General features: G+C 38.8%; 2 protein-coding genes across 8 annotated transcripts in view; one reads left to right on the plus strand and one right to left on the minus strand.

Annotated features, from left to right (window-relative positions):
• Positions 1-12737, plus strand: part of WDR19 (WD repeat domain 19) — an 83883-nt gene extending 71146 nt beyond the window's left edge. For 3 of the 4 annotated variants that reach the window (XM_067735758.1, XM_067735759.1, XM_067735760.1), the window contains 5 exons: positions 1149-1299; positions 2941-3064; positions 3831-3907; positions 4230-4354; positions 12424-12737. In XM_067735758.1, coding sequence (XP_067591859.1) covers positions 1149-1299; positions 2941-3064; positions 3831-3907; positions 4230-4341 — 464 coding nt within the window. In that variant the 3' untranslated portion in view covers positions 4342-4354; positions 12424-12737. The remainder of the gene's footprint in view (positions 1-1148; positions 1300-2940; positions 3065-3830; positions 3908-4229; positions 4355-12423) is intronic. The other variant, XR_010942958.1, reaches the window with a different exon arrangement.
• Positions 12738-14376: 1639 nt separating this feature from the next.
• Positions 14377-18602, minus strand: part of RFC1 (replication factor C subunit 1) — an 82704-nt gene continuing 78478 nt past the window's right edge. For all 4 annotated transcript variants that reach the window (XM_067735763.1, XM_067735762.1, XM_067735764.1 and 1 more), the window contains 3 exons: positions 18067-18280; positions 16791-16982; positions 14377-15770 (listed from right to left, as the gene is read on the minus strand). In XM_067735763.1, coding sequence (XP_067591864.1) covers positions 15693-15770; positions 16791-16982; positions 18067-18280 — 484 coding nt within the window. In that variant the 3' untranslated portion in view covers positions 14377-15692. The remainder of the gene's footprint in view (positions 15771-16790; positions 16983-18066; positions 18281-18602) is intronic.

The raw sequence follows: 18602 nt of genomic DNA on the forward strand, positions 1-18602 counted from the left end.
TTCAGGCAGATCCTTCTAAGGAAAACAGTCTCAAGATTGCACACAAGTGGCCTATTGTTATTTTCCCTATTTTACAGATAAGCAAACTGGGGCAAAAGAAGTGAGGTAACACTTGCCCAAGACCATACTGTCAGCCAGTAAGTCTGACTCTGTGTTCTCAACCACTGTAGACCATTGCCTCTGAAAAAGGTCCCAGTATTCTAAAAGACTTGTCATTATAACATTTTTCAGTGATTAGATTTTGTCACATTCCATGACGGAGTTAACAAATGTTTGCTGTAAAGGGTCAGATGTCGAATGTTCGGGGCTTTGTGGGCCACGTGGTCTCTGTTGCAACTATTCAACTCTGCCGTTTCGGCGTGACCCATACATAAATGGATGAGCATGGCTGTGTTCCAACAGAACTTTATTCTTTTGGACACTAAAATTTGAACCTCATAAACCTTTCAAATGTCGCAAAATATTCTTCTCCTTTTGATTTTTTTTTCCAGTCGTTTAAAAATGTAAAAGTCTTTCTTAGCAAATGGGCCATACAGAAACAGAGGGCCAGATTTAGCTCACGGGTCATAAGTCACCAACCCCTGTTCTCTAAATGTGTTCTTTTTTGTTACATAAAAAAGACTAAAATAACTGTTCACCATGCTGGCAACGGGTGTGATAGGACAGGCATTCTCATGACTGCTGGTGGGATGGAATGGACATTGTTGTGGCCTTTCTAGAAAGCAGTTTCACAATTTGTGCTAGGAGTATTTGTTCTTTAAAGTCACGTTCTTTGAGCCAGTAATTTGACTTTTAGGTATCTGTCCTGAAGAAACAGGTGCATGCAGAGAGGTTAGTGCATGAAATTGTTAATCTCCCCACCGATTCATCAGCAGTCCTGTCAAATGCAAAACTCTCTCAGAGGCAGGGAAGGACGCACGCAAAAGGTTACCTCAAGGGAGTGTGGGTCCTGGTGTTACAGGCAAAACACAGTATAATCGGGAAAGACATTGTGGTGAGCAGTTACCTGACTCTACTGCCGTGCCCTTTCCTCGTTAAACAGTCCACTTCTGGTTCTTTGTCAGAAAAAGCAAATTTAGAGAGGTGCAATCCTGGCATCACGCCAGTAGAGGCAACATGCTCATTCTGCTCCTCCGTTTGCGTTGCAGACATCGTGCCGATCCTGACGTCTACCGTGATCGAGTGTCACAGGGCCGGCCTGAAGAACTCTGCCTTCAGCTTTGCAGCCATGTTGATGAGGCCCGAGTACCGCAACAAGATAGATGTCAAATACAAAAAGAAGATCGAGGCAATGGTCAGGTAGGCGGCTGTTTCTACCATCTAATCGCATTTCACAAGCGTATCTTTCAGAACGTAGCTGCTATTATGTGGGCTCAACAAGAACACAGATTGGGGGTAGCAATTAGGATTGTACTCAGCTACCAGCACCTGGAAACCCAACGACGGCTTTATCTGATTTATGTGACTCACGCACAAGGCATCGTAGCCCAGGGCTGGTGGTGCCGTGTCCCGATGTCACCAAGGACCGATCCCTCTGCCTTTTGGCTTTACCATCCAGAGCACACAAGTTTCCTCCTCATGGCTGCACAGTGGTGGTTGTCATGGTGGGGTGACATCATGTACCCCATTCAACGCAGAAAGAAGGAGGGAAATTAAAAGATGAAAAGGTCTTTTGCCTTTTTAGTTAGGAAGGACACCACCCCCAGGACTTGCATTTACATCTCACTACTCAGCCGCGTGGCTACCTCTAGCTGAAAAGCATACTGCTGAGTAAAAACCAAGTTCTCTTGGCAAGGAAGAAGAAAAGATGGCTATTAGGGAGGCAGCAAACAGCGTGTCTGCCACAGACAAAGAGTGGGTATTTCTCAGTGTGAGAAACCTGGTACTTATACCGCCTACTGCCAAGAGACTTCACTTCGAAATCCTGTGTAGCTCCAAAGGCACGTAAGGCATATCCTCACTTCAGAAAGCCTGGTTTTCAACAGGAGAACTAGGAGAAAGTAGCACTCATCTTTACAAAAGGAAAAATTACCTGCAATCCTGTAGTAGTTCTGTACTACCACTTGTTCATAGCGATGACATCTGGGGTACCTGTTAGTCCCGTTTTGACCAGGGAGCTCAGGTGTACCTGAATCTTGACCCAGAACTCTCTCATCTCAGCCAAGGGAGATGGCTACACCAGTAATGGCAAAGGGAAGCAAATACTACTTATTGTTAGCTGGGCTCATGGCAGGGAACTCTAACCTGGACAGGGGCTACACGGAACACTCCCTTTTTTTTTCCAAAGCTGATAAGCCTAAGTAGCTTCAGACCAAATCAGTCTGACCCAACATACCTGCCATCAGGAAGAGTGAGGTGGGGAGAAAAAGCTAGAGCACATTTATCCCCCAGTTCCGTGCCACACCAGTCTAGGTGCCAGCTTGAAGAGGCGCTGGTTATTCTCTCCCCGCGCAAGAGCACTCTTAGCTATGAGGTCTAATACGGTATCTGCCGGCTGCTTGTGGCTATTTAAATTTAAATTAATTAAAAGTGAATAAAATGTAAAACTTAGTTCCTCACACTATCCATATTTCAAGCGCTCTGAGCTCCATGTGGCTCATGGCTACCGTATTGGAGAGCGCAGAATTAGAACAGTGCCATTGTCACAGAAAGTTGTGCTGCACAGCTCTGGACAGCCTTTACGACTTCAGTACACAAAGGGAAAGACAGAGAAGCAGCAAGCTCACTACTCCAGTGACAAGGAAGACACGAGACAGCCAGACCCACCCGTGTTTTCTCCCACATAATGTGCTGTGAACCCCAGCTCCCAGAGGTGGCCATGGAACGCTAGCCTGAGCAGTCCTCATTCCTCTCCCTCCTCCGTGGGCCGGAGCGTGTATCTCTAGTCTCAGAGTCTGACTGTGAAGAAGTAGGTGCATTTCATGTGATTCTTCCTCACAGGAGACCCGATACATCTGAGACAGAAGAGGCCACGACCCCATGTCCATTCTGCGAATTTCTTCTCCCAGAGTGTGAACTCCTCTGTCCTGGATGTAAAAATAACATCCCATATTGCATTGCAACAGTAAGTTTCTTTATCATCATTTCCCTTTCTTTGCATATATATCTATAGCCCATTTGAACACTTGTTGTATGTCAGTACTTTCTTCACTTCTGAAATAATCTTATCCCTCAAATTTCCTGCAACATTTAGCATACAATTTCATGGTCAACAAAGTTGAAAGTTATATTCAAGGCACATAATAACCTAAGTTAGTATCAGGAAGGCACTGTGGGGCAGGAGAGCACACACTCGGGGATCAGATGGTCCTAGGCTTAGATCGTCTTTCTGCCACTTACTGGTTACATAACCTGGTGCGATTTGCTTTTACCTTGCTAGGTCCATCAGTTAACAGTACCTGCCTATTGAGGTAAACTGCAGGTTGACGAGAGGACGTGTTTGAAGCCTTAGTACAATTCCCGGCATGCTGTAGCACTTAATAAATGATGGCTTCTATTGTACACTTTAATATTAAGACCTATTATTAGAAAATTTTTAAATATCAGATTATTTGTTCATCACTAGGCTAACGTAAGCTTTATTTTAAAGGAAAATAAATCTAGGTAATGTCACAATATTGAAGATTATTCTCTTTATACATGAATCTGATAAATTTGGCTTTAGTCCTTTTGATGCCATTTCTTTCTAATTACCCACCTATGTGAAATATCAATAATTTCATAATTTAGAGGTCTGTCTGGCTTTTAACTGTAACCATGTATTATAATTGAATAATGGGGGGAGTTTTAAAAATAAAGATGAATTTTATTCTTCAACGTACTGTTTCCAGGGTCGACATATGTTAAAGGATGATTGGACGGTGTGTCCACATTGCGACTTCCCTGCACTGTATTCAGAATTCAAGATGTAAGTGCACATCATTTCACTCAGCCATACAGATTTATCCAATAATAGGCCTTTTATCCAACCACTTTTATACTGAGGTCTCTGTATGTGTTCATGTTCTTAAAAATCTCTAAAGACTCAAATTGTCTTCTTGGAAGAACCTTCTGTGATCTTTGAGAACATTTTCTTTAAAGGGGATTTTGCATGAGACTGAATATTCCTAATTCTTAAGTCTCATGATGAACATGTACTAAGAAGTAGAAAGGAATAGTTGGTTTTCACATCACAATAACCCAAAAGTAAAGGAATATTTAATCTACTCTGTCTTTCCCTCTCCAAACAGCATGTTAAACACTGAAAGCACATGTCCTATGTGTTCAGAAAGATTAAACTTTGCTCAGCTGAAAAAAATCTCAGACTGTACCCAGTACCTGCAGACAGAAGTGGAGCAGTGAGTGGCAAGCGCAGGTAAGTCAGACCATCCACTTACCTTCCCAGGGCACGAGATCCACGGGGTGGACACAGCTTTACAGTGTGTTTTGCCATTGGCTCCTTTTTGTGCATCATGTAACTTGTCAGATTTGAACAAACAAAACTTGTCAGATTTGAAACAAACCTTTGATGTACTTAAAAAAAAAAGCTAAAACGCAGGTTGTACAGTCTCCATGGTGACAAAGGTTATTTGGCCAAGCAGCATCATGGATTCCAACCAAAACGTATATTATCAAATCACATGGGCTTCTTTTTAACCAGTCCATTAAAACTGTAGCTAGCTATTAACAGTGGGGTTTTTGAGTTCTATAATTCAGAATATATTGTAAAAATTTTTGCTTCCAGAGGCTTGAAAACTCCCCATTTCTTTTTCTTTCCAAGTGTCATTTTTGTTGCATGGAAGCAACACAATACCGCTTCCACTCTCACTCCATTGGCAAGAATTTACTCATAGGGCCACACATACTGCAAGGGGAGGCAGGGAAACGTAGTCTCCAGGTGGAAAGCCAAAAGCCCCTGCCAAAAACTCTTTAATTTTAAGATTCTTTAATTAAAAGGAAAAAGTAAGATTAGTCCCTGACACAGCACTAAACATAGTTAAAACGGAACCCTTGGTTTTCACACGAAACCTGTTCTCGCAATCTTCACTCCATCAGTAAACAGCAGCTCCATCCTACCAGCTGATCACGATGGAAATGTGGACACCACCAATCCCCCAGTCCATGGGCAAGTCCTCTCAGTCCCCCTCCAGTGTATCTGGTTCCCTTCCTCAGGGGGACTTTTTATTGCACCTGCAAAAATAAAGAGCCTAAAAGACTCGACACGAACTGCCCCAGCCTCCTCCTCTGCTCCCTACGCTGCAGCCCCACTGGCCTCTTGGCTGTTCCTTGGACTCCAAACTGCTTTCTGTAGCACCTGCAGTCTCTCACATTCCTGCCAGCAGCACCCAAGGGTTCTAGTTTTCCCATATCCTCATCAACACTCGCTGTTGTCTGTATGCTTGATTATAACCATCCTGGTAGGTGTGAAGTAGTATCGCATTGTGGTTTTGATGTGCATTTCCCTAATGGTAACGATGTTGAGCATCTTTTCACGTGCTTGTCGGCCATTTGTATATCTTCTTTAGAGACCTGTCTTCAAGTCCTTTACCCATTTTTTTAACTGGGTATTTTGTCTTTTTATCGAGTTGTAAGAATCCTTAATATATTCTAGGTACAAGTCCTCTATCAGATACATGACGTGCAAATATCCTATTCTGTGGAAGTATTTTTTTACTTTCTTCATAGCATCCTTTGATGTACAAAAGTTTTTATTATTTTGATGAAGTCCAGTTTATTTTTTTTTCCTTTGCCTGCTTGTGTTCTTGGTGTCATGTCTAAGAAACCACTGCTTAACCCAGCGTCACAAAGATTGACACTTACATTTCATTCTAAGAGTTCTATAGTTGCTGCTCTTACACTTAACGTCTTTGATCCATTTAATTTTTGTGTATGATGTGAGGTAGGGACCCAATTTCCTTTTGTGTGTGGATGACCAGGTGTCTCAGCACCATTTGTTGAAAAGACTGTTCCTTTCCTATTATTACTGGGTATTGTCTTATTATTATTGTTATAAAGGTTATTTGTATATTCTAGATATAAATCTTAGATTTACTTTGCCGATATTTTCTCCCACTCTGTGGCTTCCCACTTCTTTTTCTTAATGGTTTTTTTTTTTTGGAATATAGTTGATTTATCAATACAATGTTGTGTTCGTTTCAGGTGTACAGCAAAGTGAATCAGTTATACATATATCTTAATGGTCTTTTAATGAGCAGATTTTTATTCTGATGAATTATAATTTATCAATGTTTCATTTTATTATTACTTTCATTACTTTCTGTGTCTAAGAAAATTTTTGCCTACTCAAAAGTCAGGAGCATATTCGCCTGTGTTTTCTTCTAGAAGCTCTGGGTCTGTGATCCATCTTGAAGTTATTTTTGTTTACAGTATGAGGTGGGGATTGAGATTCTTTTCCCTCTCAAGTAGATATCCAGTCTTCCAACACCATCTGTTGAAAAGTCTTTCCTTTCCCCATTGAACTTGCTTGCATGCCTTTGTTGAAAATCAGCTGGGTTTTAAATATGGGTCTACTTCTGGACCCTCTCTTCTTTTCCATTGCTCTGTTTGTCCCCTATTTTTATACTATACTGTCTTCATTACTGTGACGTTATAGTGTATCTTAAAGCCAGGTATTGTGGATCCTACAACTTTGTCATATTTTCCAAGACTGTTTTTTTTTTTTTTTGCGGTACGCGGGCCTCTCACTGTTGTGGCCTCTCCCGTTGCGGAGCACAGGCTCCGGACGCGCAGGCCCAGTGGCCATGGCTCACGAGCCCAGCCGATCCGTGGCACGTGGGATCTTCCCGGACCGGGACACAAACCCATGTCCCCTGCATCGGCAGGTGGACTCTCAACCACTGCGCCACCAGGGAAGCCCCCACCAAGGCTGTTTTGACTACTCTTACTTCTCTCCATTTCTCTCTAAAATTTTAGAATCGGCTTGTCAAATTCTGTTTTAAAATCTTACTCAAATTACGATTGGGATATGTTTATTTTTCTGTTGCCACATAATATCACATATTTAGCATCTTAAAACAATATACATTTAATATTTCACAACTTTTTTTGAGGTATAATTATCACCTTGTATTAGTTTTAGGTGTACAACATAATGATTTGATATATGTTTATACTGTGAAATGATTACCACAGTAATTTAGTTAACATCCATCACCACACAGTTACAATTTTTTTTAATTGAGAACTTTTAACACCTATTCTTTTAGCAACTTCCAAGTATACAGTGTTGTTAACTATGATCGCCATGCTGTATATTACATCCCCAGGACTTACTTGTAACTGGAATTTTATACCTTTCAACCACCTTCATTCTGCCCACCCCCACCCTCTGGCAACCAACAGATTGTTCTGTATCTATGAGTTCAGTGGGGTTTTTTTAAAATTAAACACGTGAGATCATACAGTATCTGTCTTTCTCTTATTTCATTTAGCAAAATGTCCTCAAGGTCCATCCATGTTGTTGCAAATGGCAGCATTTCCTTCTTCCTTATATGTATATACACATGTATACATATGTACCACATATTCTTTATCCAGTGCCATTTTCTTTATCCAGTATTAGTGGACACTTAGGTCATTTCCATGTCTTAGCTATTGTAAGTAATGCTGTAATGAACACTGGGGTGCAGATACCTTTTCAAGATAGTGATTTTGTTTCCTTCAGATAAATACACAGAAGTAGAATTGCTGGAACATATGGTAGTTCTATTTTTAACTTTTTGAGGAATCTCTGTAGTGTTTTCCATAATGGCTTCATCAATTTACATGCCCACCAACAGTGTACGATGGATACCTTTTCTCCATATCCTTGCGAAGACTTGTTATTTCTTGTCATTTTGACAGCTGCCATTCTAACAGGTGTGAGGTGCTATCTCATCGTGGTTTTGATCTGCATTTCCCTGATTTGTGATGCTGAGCACCTTTTCATTTACGTATTGACCATATGTACGTTTTCTTTGGAAAAATGTCTATTCAGAGCGTTTGCCCATTTTTTTGATTGGATTTTTTTTTCTATTGAGTTGTATGAGTTCTTTATATATTTTGTATATTAACTCAAATTATCAGATATATGATTTGCAAATATTTCTCCCATTCCATAGGTTGCCTTTTCATTTTGTTGATGGAAACTTTTTAGATTGATGTAGTCTTACTTGTATATATTTGCTTTGTTGCCTTTGCTTTTGGTGTCACATACAAAAATACATTGCCAAGACCAATGTCAAGGAGCTTACTCCCTATGGTTTCGTCTAAGAGTTTTATGTTGTCAGGCCTTATGTTCAAGACTTTAATCCATTTTGAGTTAATTTTTGTGTATGGTGTAAGATAGTGATCCAGTTTCATTCTTTTGCATGTGGCTGTCCAGTTTCCCCAACACCATTTATTTAAGAGATTGCCTTTCCCCATTGTATATTCTTGGCTTCTTTGTCATAAATTGACCATATATGCACAGGTTTATTTCTGGGCTCTCTATTCTGTTCCATTAATCTGTGTGTCTGTTTTTATACCGATACCATACTGTTTTGATTACTATAGCTGCATAATATAGTTTGAAATCAGGAAGTGTGGTGCTTCCAGCTTTGTTCTTTCTCAACATTGCTTTTTGGCTGTCCAGTGTCTTTGTCGTTCCATACAAACATGAGGATTGTTTGTTCTATTTCTGTGAAAAATGCCATTGGAAATTGATAAGAATTGCATTGAATCTGTAGATTGCTTTGGGTAGTGTGGACACTATAACAATATTAATTCTTCCAATCCATAAGCATAGAAAATCTTTCCATTTATTTATATCTTCAGTTTCTTTCATCAGTGTCTTATAATTTTTCAGTGCACAAGTCTTTCACCTCCTTGGTTAAATTCATTCCTAGGTATTGTATTCTTTTTGATGCAATTATAAATAAGATTGTTTTCTTAATTTCTCTTTCTGATAGTTGATTATTAGATACAACAGATTTTTGTATATTGATTTTGTATCCTGAAATTTTGCTGAATTTATTATTCTAACAGCTTTTTTGGTGGTCTTCAGGGTTCCCTATATATAATATGTTATCTGCAAATAGTGACAGTTTAATTTATTCCTTTCCTATCTGAATGCCTTGTTTCTTTTTCTTGCCTAAAGGCAAGAGTGACATCCTTGTCTTATTCCTGATCTTCGAGGAAAAGCTTTCAGCTTTTCACCATTGAGTGTGATAGCTGTGGGTCTGTCCTATATGGCCTTTATGATGTTGAGGTATGTTCCCTCTATACCCACTTTTGTGAAAGTTTTTATCATGAGCAGATGTTGAATTTTGTCAGATGCTTTTTCTGTATCAAGATGATCATATGATTTTTATCCTTCATTTTGTTAATGTGGTGTATCATCTTGATTTTCTGGATGTTGGACTATCCTTGCATTCCTCCAATAAATCCCACTTGACTGTGGTGTGTGATTCCTTTAATGTATTATTGAATTCAGTTTGCTAATATTTTGTTGAGGGTTTTTGCAACTATGTTCATCAGAGATATTGGCCTGTAATTTTCTTTCTTATAGTTCCTTTGTCTGGTTTTGGTATCAGAGTAATGCTGGCCTCATGGAATGAGTTTGGAAGTGTTTCCTCTTCTATTTTTTGGAAAAGTTTGAGAATTGGTATTAACCAGTGAAGCCGTCTGGTCCTGGATTTTTGTTTGTCAGGTTGTTTTTGATTACTGATTCAATCTCCTTGATAGTAATTGGTCTAATTTTCTATTTCTTCATGATTCAGTATTAGAAGGTTGTATGTTTCTAGCAATTTATCCATTTCTTCTAGGTTGTCCATTTTGCTGGCATTCTAGTCCATTTTGCTGGCATTATAGTATTTCATAGTAGTCTCTTTTGTATTTCTGTGGTATTGAATGTAATATCTCCTCTTTCATTTCTGATTTTGAGTCCCCTATTTTTCTTGGTGATTCTAGCTAAAGGTTTGTCTATTTATCTTTTGGGCAAAAAAAAAAAAAAATAGCTATTAGTTTCATTGAACTTTTCTATTGTCTTTTTAGTCTCCATTTCATTTATTTCTGCTCTTTGAGATTTCCTTCCTTCTACTAACTTCGGGCTTAGCTTGTTCTTTTTCTAGTTCCTTAAGGTGTGAAGTTAGGCTGTTTATTTGAGATCTTTCTTGTTTCTTAATGCAGGTGTTTATTGTTATGAGCTTCCTTCTTAGAAACTGTTTTGGTATGCTGTATAGCTGTCCCTCAGTATTCGTGGGGGATTGGTTCCAGGATCCCTAGTGGATACCAACATCCACGGATGCTCAAGTCCCTTATATATAATGGTGTAGTATTTGAATATAACCTATGCACATCTTCCCGTATACTTTAAATCATCTCTAGATTACTTATATTACCTAATGTAAATGCTATGTAAATAGCTGCCAACATGTAGCAAATTCAAGTTTTGCTTTTTGGAACTTTCTGGTACTTTTTTTTTTCTTCCTGAATCTTTTGACCCATGGTTGGTTGGATCTGTGGATATGGAACCCACAGATATGGAGGGCCAACTCTATTTCCATTTTCATGTCTCAGGTATTTTATTTCTCTTTTGATTTCTTCTTTGACCCAGCAGTTGTTGAGCAATATGTTTGAATGTCCATGTATTTGTGAATTTTCCAGTTTTCTTCTTGGAACTGATTTGTAGTTTCATACTTTTGTGGTCAGAAAAGATGCTTGATATGATGTCAGTCTTCTAAATTTATTAAGACTTGTTTTGTGGCCTTACATATGATCTGTCCTGGAGAAATGTTCCATGTGTGCTTGAGAAGAATGTGTATTCTCCTGCTTTGGGATGGAATGTTCTGTAAATGCGTTAAGTCCATCTGGTCTAACATGTCATTTAAGACCAATGTTTCCTTATTGGTTTTCTGGCAAATGAAAATCTATTCACTGATGAAAGTGGGGTAATGAAGTCCCCTCCTATTATTGTATTGCTCTTTCTCCCTTTAGATATGTTAATATTTGCTTATATTTAGGTGCTGCTAATGTAAATAATAAATATCTACAAATGTTATATCCTCTTGTGGATTGATGCCTTTATCATTATATAATGGCCTTCTTTGTCCCTTCTTACAGTCTTTGTTTTAAAATCTATTTTGTCTAAGTATAGCTACTCCAGCTTTCTTTTGGTTTCCATTAGCATGAAATCTTTCTCCATTCCTTCACTTTCAGTCTGTGTGTCCTTAAAGCTGAGTGAGTCTCTTGCAGGCAGCATATAGATGGGTCTTGGTTTTTATCCATTCTGTCTTTTGATCAGAGAATTTATAAATTATATTTAAAGTAGTTATTGATAGACAGGGACTTGCTGCCATTTTGTTCATTGTTTTCTGGCTGTTTTGTAATTCCTTCGTTCCTTCTTTTCTTGATCCTTTTTCTCCTTTTGTGATCTGACAATTTTCTGTAGTCATATGCTTAGATTCCTTTTTGTCTACCATAGGTTTCGCTTTGTGGATACCATGAGACTTACATAAAATACAACAGTCTGTCTGAAGTTGATAACAACTTAAGTTCAAATGCATTTTTACTCTCACCATCCACATTGTTTGTGATGTCACAATTTATATCTTTTTATCTTGTGTATCCATTAACAAATTATTAGTTATTTTTACTATTTTGTCTTTTAACTTTCACACTAGGTTTATAAGTACTTACCATTACAACATTAGATTATTCTGAATTTATATATTTACCTTTACCTTTGAGATTTACAATTTCATATATTTTCGTATTATTAATGAGTGTCCTTGTGTTTCAGCTTAAAGAAGTCCCTTTAACATTTCTTGTAAGGCCAGTCTAGTGGTGATGAACCTCTTTAGCTTTTCCTTGCCTGGAAAACTTCCTCGCTCCTTCAATTTTGAAGGATGGCTTTCCCAGGTAGAATATTCTTGGTTGGCAGTTTTATTCTTTCAGCACTTTGACTATATCAGGCCACTCTCTTCTAGCCTGCAAAGTTTCTGCCAAAAGAATCTGCTGACAGGCTTATGAGGGGGGAGGGGGTTCCCCTGTACAGAACAAGTTGTTTTCTTTTGCTGCTTTTAAGATCGTCTTCTTGTGTTTAACTTCTGGCGGTTTAATTATAACTTGTCTTGGTATGGGCCTCTTTGGGTTGAGTTGCTGAGCACTAACTAACTTTGCACTTTCTCATTCTTCTCAGTAAGGTGGCTGTTATCATCATCCTCACTTTATAACAGAGGTTCAGCAGCTTGCCCATGCAGTTCTAGTCAGTTGAAAAGCCAGGACTGACACTCGATTACAGACTGGGAATTTCTTACTTGAACGTAGTGATCCTGCTCCACATTCCAGAAATGAGCAAAAAAATCTTCTTTATTATGCTTGGCTTTATTACTAAATGCTAGTAGTTACCTGAAACCCTTCTAAAAGCATATGGGGTTTTGTTTTTTATTTTTTTATCCTTTCTAGGTATTATGGTCCTGAGAAGATACCATTTTTCCACAGGAGGCTGTGTTTCTACCCCTGGCAGATTTCAAGATGGTCCATCCCGAATACAGAAAAAACAAGGTCACCTCTCCAGGTCACCACTTTCAACTTCTGCAGAGTGGGAAACAGTGACATAGAGCATTGCTGTTTATACTTTGTACATTTCCTCTTCTGAGTCTTACATAGTCTATGCTCTATACTGTTAATAGTAACCTACGACATAACTGTAAATATTCAGCTTTTTGATATCTTTTCTATTTTGAAATACCTCCTTTAAAATAAACTTATTGATTAGATATTTGTAATGTTTTCCCAGATTTAAAGACAGCAAAAGAAATAAAGGAAGGTAGCTTTAAACCATACTGTGAAGTTTGGGCAGCACAGATATTAACAGTGTTAAAAAGTTTGAAGTGAGAGGCTTACACAAATCCAGGCTATTTAGCAGAATCAGTCTGAGAATAAAAACGTCAAAAATCAGTAAAATCAGCACTTTTAAAGAATGAAACTATAAGCTTATGTTTCTTGAGTCATTATGCTACATAGTATGGAATTCCTGTCACAAAATTAAATCGTTTGACTTCCCCTGAAGACGTACATTATTCAGAATCTTCCCCAAGGTGGGTGGAGGGTTCCTTTCCCATGTCACACACACCCAATACTATACATATCAGTATATGCTTCCTTGCCATCCAAAGCCAAAGTATCAAAGTCTGAGCAGCTGACAGAATCATGTAGCCTAACTAACTCTGAATGTATCAGATGATATGATTTTACAGTATAGCCACCAGCATTCCGAGCATTACAGAGGTACCTACGAGCCTAGGGTAGAACCCAAAGTGCCAGTAAAGTTTTACAGCATCCAGGTATCCATATGCATGCCTCCAGCTTTATGCTTTTCCTTCCCAAAGGCTGGCTAGAGGCTCTGGCCTTCCTAAGTGATACAAGTCATTATCATTAACCCCACCCGTGGTCCCTTTGTTTTGTGTTATCACTTGAGGGATGTTGTAAGGTTACAGGAATAATAAGAGCCATAGGCACTTGGGATCTGTAAGGGTAAGCACATTATATTTTGGGAGTTAGTTATGGGCCTCAGACATTCACTAATGAGCATAATTGTTCCAGAACTTATTTAGGAAGATACTCCTAGTACACATAACTATGTGCTCCTTATTAATAACTTCAAGAGGCCCAATAATGTTGCTGTAAATAATACACTGACAAAACTTAAAAAATGACGGACGAAGTAGTATTAGTAATAAAGTAGTAGTTTGTTATAGACTACCAAATGGCCAAGACTCAATGGATCGCAAAGAAAGCAAGTGTACAGTTTTATGCTGCAAGGATGATGTGTGGCATCCAGTGGCTCCAATAAGGATTTACTGGTTGCTCCAAATCATAATGAACAAGTAAAGGACACTATCTGTTGTTCTGGCTGCAAGGAGATAATAGTCCCTTTCCTGGAAAGCACAGAGCAAGCAGGCAGATATGACTTGCATATCAAAAAGCAATAGAAATGGAAAAATATGCATAAGAAATTTATGCTCACCCCGCTGGTGAGGTGAGGCAGTCGTCAATCAAGAAAATCTTCACTGGGCTTCCCTGGTGGCGCAGTGGTTGAGAATCTGCCTGCTAATGCAGAGGACACAGGTTCGAGCCCTGGTCTGCGAGGATCCCACATGCCGCGGAGCATCTGGGCCCGTGAGCCACAACTACTGAGCCTGCGCGTCTGGAACGTGTGCTCCGCAACAAGAAAGGCCGCGATAGTGAGAGGCCTGCGCACTGCGATGAAGAGTGGCCGCCGCTCGCCACAACTAGAGAAAACCCTTGCACAGAAACGAAGACCCAACACAGCAAAAATTAGTTAATTAATTAAAAAGAAAATCTTCACTGAAGCAGAAGTTTCAAGCAGGGCTTTTAACAAAGAGAGGGACGTGGTTTAGTAGGCAAAGGCTTAAGGCAACATTTTATTCCCATAATGAACTTAATCTACATGAAAGACATTTTTCACACTGGTAAATACATTTTAAATGTCTCAAGAACTTCATCTGGCGTCCCAAACAAGACTATCAGTTCCTTAAAGGCAGGGAACAGAATCCTGATTTTACATTCCTTTTAGCACATACCTTGCAGAAGTAGCACATACCCTTGAGCATTTACTAACAAGATTTTAAAAATTGCTAGACACCCAAATTCCAGACTAGTTCCACAGCCTCAGGCCCGTCAACAAGCAGTTACAGGTACAATCTAAAGTTCCAGTAGGGTTTGTGGAATCTGTCAGGACAGAACTGAATCCCTCAGGGACAAAGTAAACAAAAGCCAGTGTTCATTTAGTCCCAAACCAGAGTGAGGATAAGAGTTTGACCCAGCCTAGGCCCTACTGGTTTTAAACTAATGAGTTGAAACTCTGGAAGGCTAGGAATGTCTGACAATCTTTCTGCAGCCACAATACCCTCTAATAATAACAAAGAGCCCTCTCCACGAAATTCTATTCACAGCAGAGGTGTGGTTGACACTCATGGGGTAATGAAGTTGGGAATTAGAGTTCTGACTCTTCAACTGCCAAAGTTATGTTTCACAGAACAGGTCAGTAGGAATATAGTTAGCTTTTGTATCCAATCATTTGCAAATTAATAAGGAAATAATATACCAACATAGTATCCTACTGTACAAGATGACAATCTTAAGAATTTGTACATGTATCATGTGAAACATTTTTATTTCTAATTTCTATTTTGCAAGGTATTTGACAATGTACAAAGAATACCCAGTTCTAGGTGGTGACTGTTTTGTATTTTATTTACAAAATTTCTCCACATAATAGTAATAACTACCTACCTCTTTTTTTAAAAATCGGCATTGGTCGTATAATGGCCATTAGGATAAATTCTTAAGCCTACAAAAGCCGCCTTAGTACCTCTGTTCCCAGACATATTACTGTTAACTAAAAATCTGACTCCAAAGCCCACATGTAGTTTCTAATTCTGAATATACAGTCATTTTGAAGTACAATCTCATTAGATTGACAGGGGACAGTGGAGGACCCAAGCAGTCCTATCAACCTCTATAAGAGGTGTACATCAGCCTACTGTTTACATCCTTCTAGCTGTACCACCATTTATTTGTAATGGGACCATGAGGTTGCCCCATTACACTAAAACATGGTTCCTTTGGAAAAACAAGGCATTCTCTAAGACCAGCTAGACTGGTCAGCAGGTTGAGTAAAAAGTAGCGGTCAGCAGTGAAAAATGGTTTTATTTCTTTGAACTTTTTCCTTTTCCTTTTCTGGACTCTTTTTCTGATTTTGAAGTCTTTGAAGATTTTGTCTTTTTCTGTTGGGAGGGAAAGATGCACAAAATAGTTAGTGGCTGTGTTTATGAGTAAATGAAATAAGTTCATCTCTACAAGAAAGCAAATCTTTACCTGCAACTTAATAAGAAGAAAGGTTGCAAACACCTAGATCTTGAACTACAGCTACCCTCGATGAGCTTACTAATAACAACTGGCTAGCTGTAGCTTTGAACTACTGAAAAGCTATTTAGACTCTAGAACTAGGATATGTTCCCCAGAACACCGATATATTTAGGAAAGACAAAATAAGCAAGATATAATTTACACACATGGTAATGTTTTCATGAAGAATTTCCTTTTCTTTCAGTTTCAGATTAGAGATCCAAACACACTCAGTTTGAGCAGGGGAGGGAGTAGACTTCTTATGTCTACACAAGACTAGAGAGCCACACTGGAGAAGGCCACTACTCCCACCCCTGCACATACAAAACAGAATCAAGGAGCAAGAATGATAAACACACACACACTAAGGACAGAAGAGGATACAAACTAGATTCCTTTGCCTCAGCCAATGGTAAACGGGGCTGATACCATAAATAATTTTAATCTTTCCTAGCAAAAGATGAGGATGTTTTGCTCTGGGAAACTTCTATGGGCAGTTCAAGAGCTATAGCAAAAAATAAATAACAGAAAGGAGAAATGGTTTCATTAAAAATGCTTTTCTTGATTATGCTATGAAAATATGTCTGTGGGTAAAGCACACACCAATGGCAAATTAAAAAAAATAGTCCTTTTTCCAACACAGCATATGACCATCAATATGATGGCCTATTTTTTTGCTGTCTGGCTCTTCCACTGTTATAAGAAGTTGACTGTTTATAAAAATGAAATCTACACCTTCTTCACCCTCGGAACTGTGATGAACAAAACAGAAAGTATTTTCAGCTTCCTCTGTTACTTGCTAAACAGGCTCTGAATAATTTCAAAAGGCAAGTTATACACAAGATAAGCTGTTTTGAGGGAGTATCATAGCTTCTCCTATTTGCAGATGAAAATACTACCTTGATCATAGCATCAGTTTCCAAAGTGTCCTGGTCTTTCTCATCAGATTGAGAGTCATCTTCATTTAACTCTTCATTGTATTCAGCATCCAGCGCTGGGCCTGTGCTGTGTCTGTGTGTCTTTACTGCCTGGAGTGAATACGGAATAAGGTGGACTTCCTTATTGTAAGCTCTTGTGAAGGCTGCTTTCACCTACACAAAAGGAATAGAGGGAGGTTTTTAAAACTCTAACTGCCAAACAACCCCTTTAAACTCTGTAGGCCTAGAGGCTCTGAGAGACCCTAGGAGCCCCTTGAAATTGTTTGTAAAATATGTATGCATGTACATGTAAGTATATCTATATGCATTTTCCTATGGAGAAGTTCCATATTTTTCATGACGTTCTTAATAGAGCCATGACTCAAAAAATAAGAATCAGTATTTGGGAACATTAGGCAGGTTTTTAAAAGTCACTTTAAGTCATCAATTTTTTTCTATTCAGTGTTCTCTGCAGTTCTACAAAGTGACAAGCAAAGTTAGTGAACCAATAAATCAAAAAAGGCTTACAATAAAGTACAAGTTGTCCTTTAATTACCATAAAATAGTAACTTGAAAAGCTTAACCTCAAGCTTCTAAACCTAACTGTAGAATTAGTCCACAAATTCTAACAACGAATGTCTCTTGTGAGAATTTACCTACAGTCATACCCGTAGTCAGGTCAAAATTCTAGAGAAGACAAGCCACAGAGAACATGTCTTCTAGAACAGCACCAAGTAAACAAGCACAAGGGTGACATATTAGATACCACAAACTCATGTTACGTCACTTTACTTTTTTCATGGTCACTATATAAAGTAGGGGATACATCATTACATAATAGATTGTCCAACTGTAATAAATACACTAAAACACAGATTAGGCAGACTAAGAAAAAGTCTAAAAATGCTCAGCCAGTAAACACTTCTTTTCATCATGCATTCCCACCACCTCACTTTTACTTCCCCAGGCTCATCTGCCTATCCTTGTAAGGAATACATCTACATTTGCTCCTCAGATTTCACACCTTGCTTTTCCATGCAGGATAAGGCAAAGATAAAACTATAAATTATAAAAGTCAAATCCCAGAGTCTACTCTTAATATTGTACTCAAATAGTATCTTTGGAAAGCACAGACCATAAGTAAAAAGCATTTAAGAAAAGAAATTAAACTTTTAAAAACATCTAAAACATCTCTGAAGTACTCCTAGTAACACGGTAATTACAAAATGATGGAGAACCAGTGGGGTACACAATTTACCTTGGGATCCAGCTTGGAGAAGCGACTAGGTCTGTCTCCCCAGCTGCTAATTTCCATGATATTCTCAAAGTCTTCTTTCATCAAATAATACGCGTCCATAAGAGCAACAACATCCTGTACTCCTTCTATCCCTTGTGAGGTCAAGGGCTGTACAAGTGCATCCCTTATATGGGACAGATAATCCACGTTTACAGTCCTTTTGCTGGAGTAAGTTCTTAAACCAAAACAAAAGATACACTGTAATCGATGGCAAACTACCACCAACTCATAGTCCACTTTTAATAATGTTAATGTATCTACACAATGTATCTACACAAATATAGTGGAAACATCAAAGAGGCACACCCCAGGGCAAAGTGATACATCACCTTGAAAAAGTGGTGGGCAGGGAATAGGAAAGGAGCTGAAAGACAGGCCTTCAGCTTGAGCTATGAGAAGAGCAGGGGAGAAGAGCCCTTTCAAGCTTCTAGAGGCCACCTGTATCTCTTGGCTCGTGGTCCCTTTCTCCATGTTCAAAGCCAGCAGTGGGAGCGCAA

This window comes from Pseudorca crassidens, chromosome 4, assembly GCF_039906515.1.
Source record: "Pseudorca crassidens isolate mPseCra1 chromosome 4, mPseCra1.hap1, whole genome shotgun sequence".
In the NCBI taxonomy this organism is placed as follows: domain Eukaryota; kingdom Metazoa; phylum Chordata; class Mammalia; order Artiodactyla; family Delphinidae; genus Pseudorca; species Pseudorca crassidens.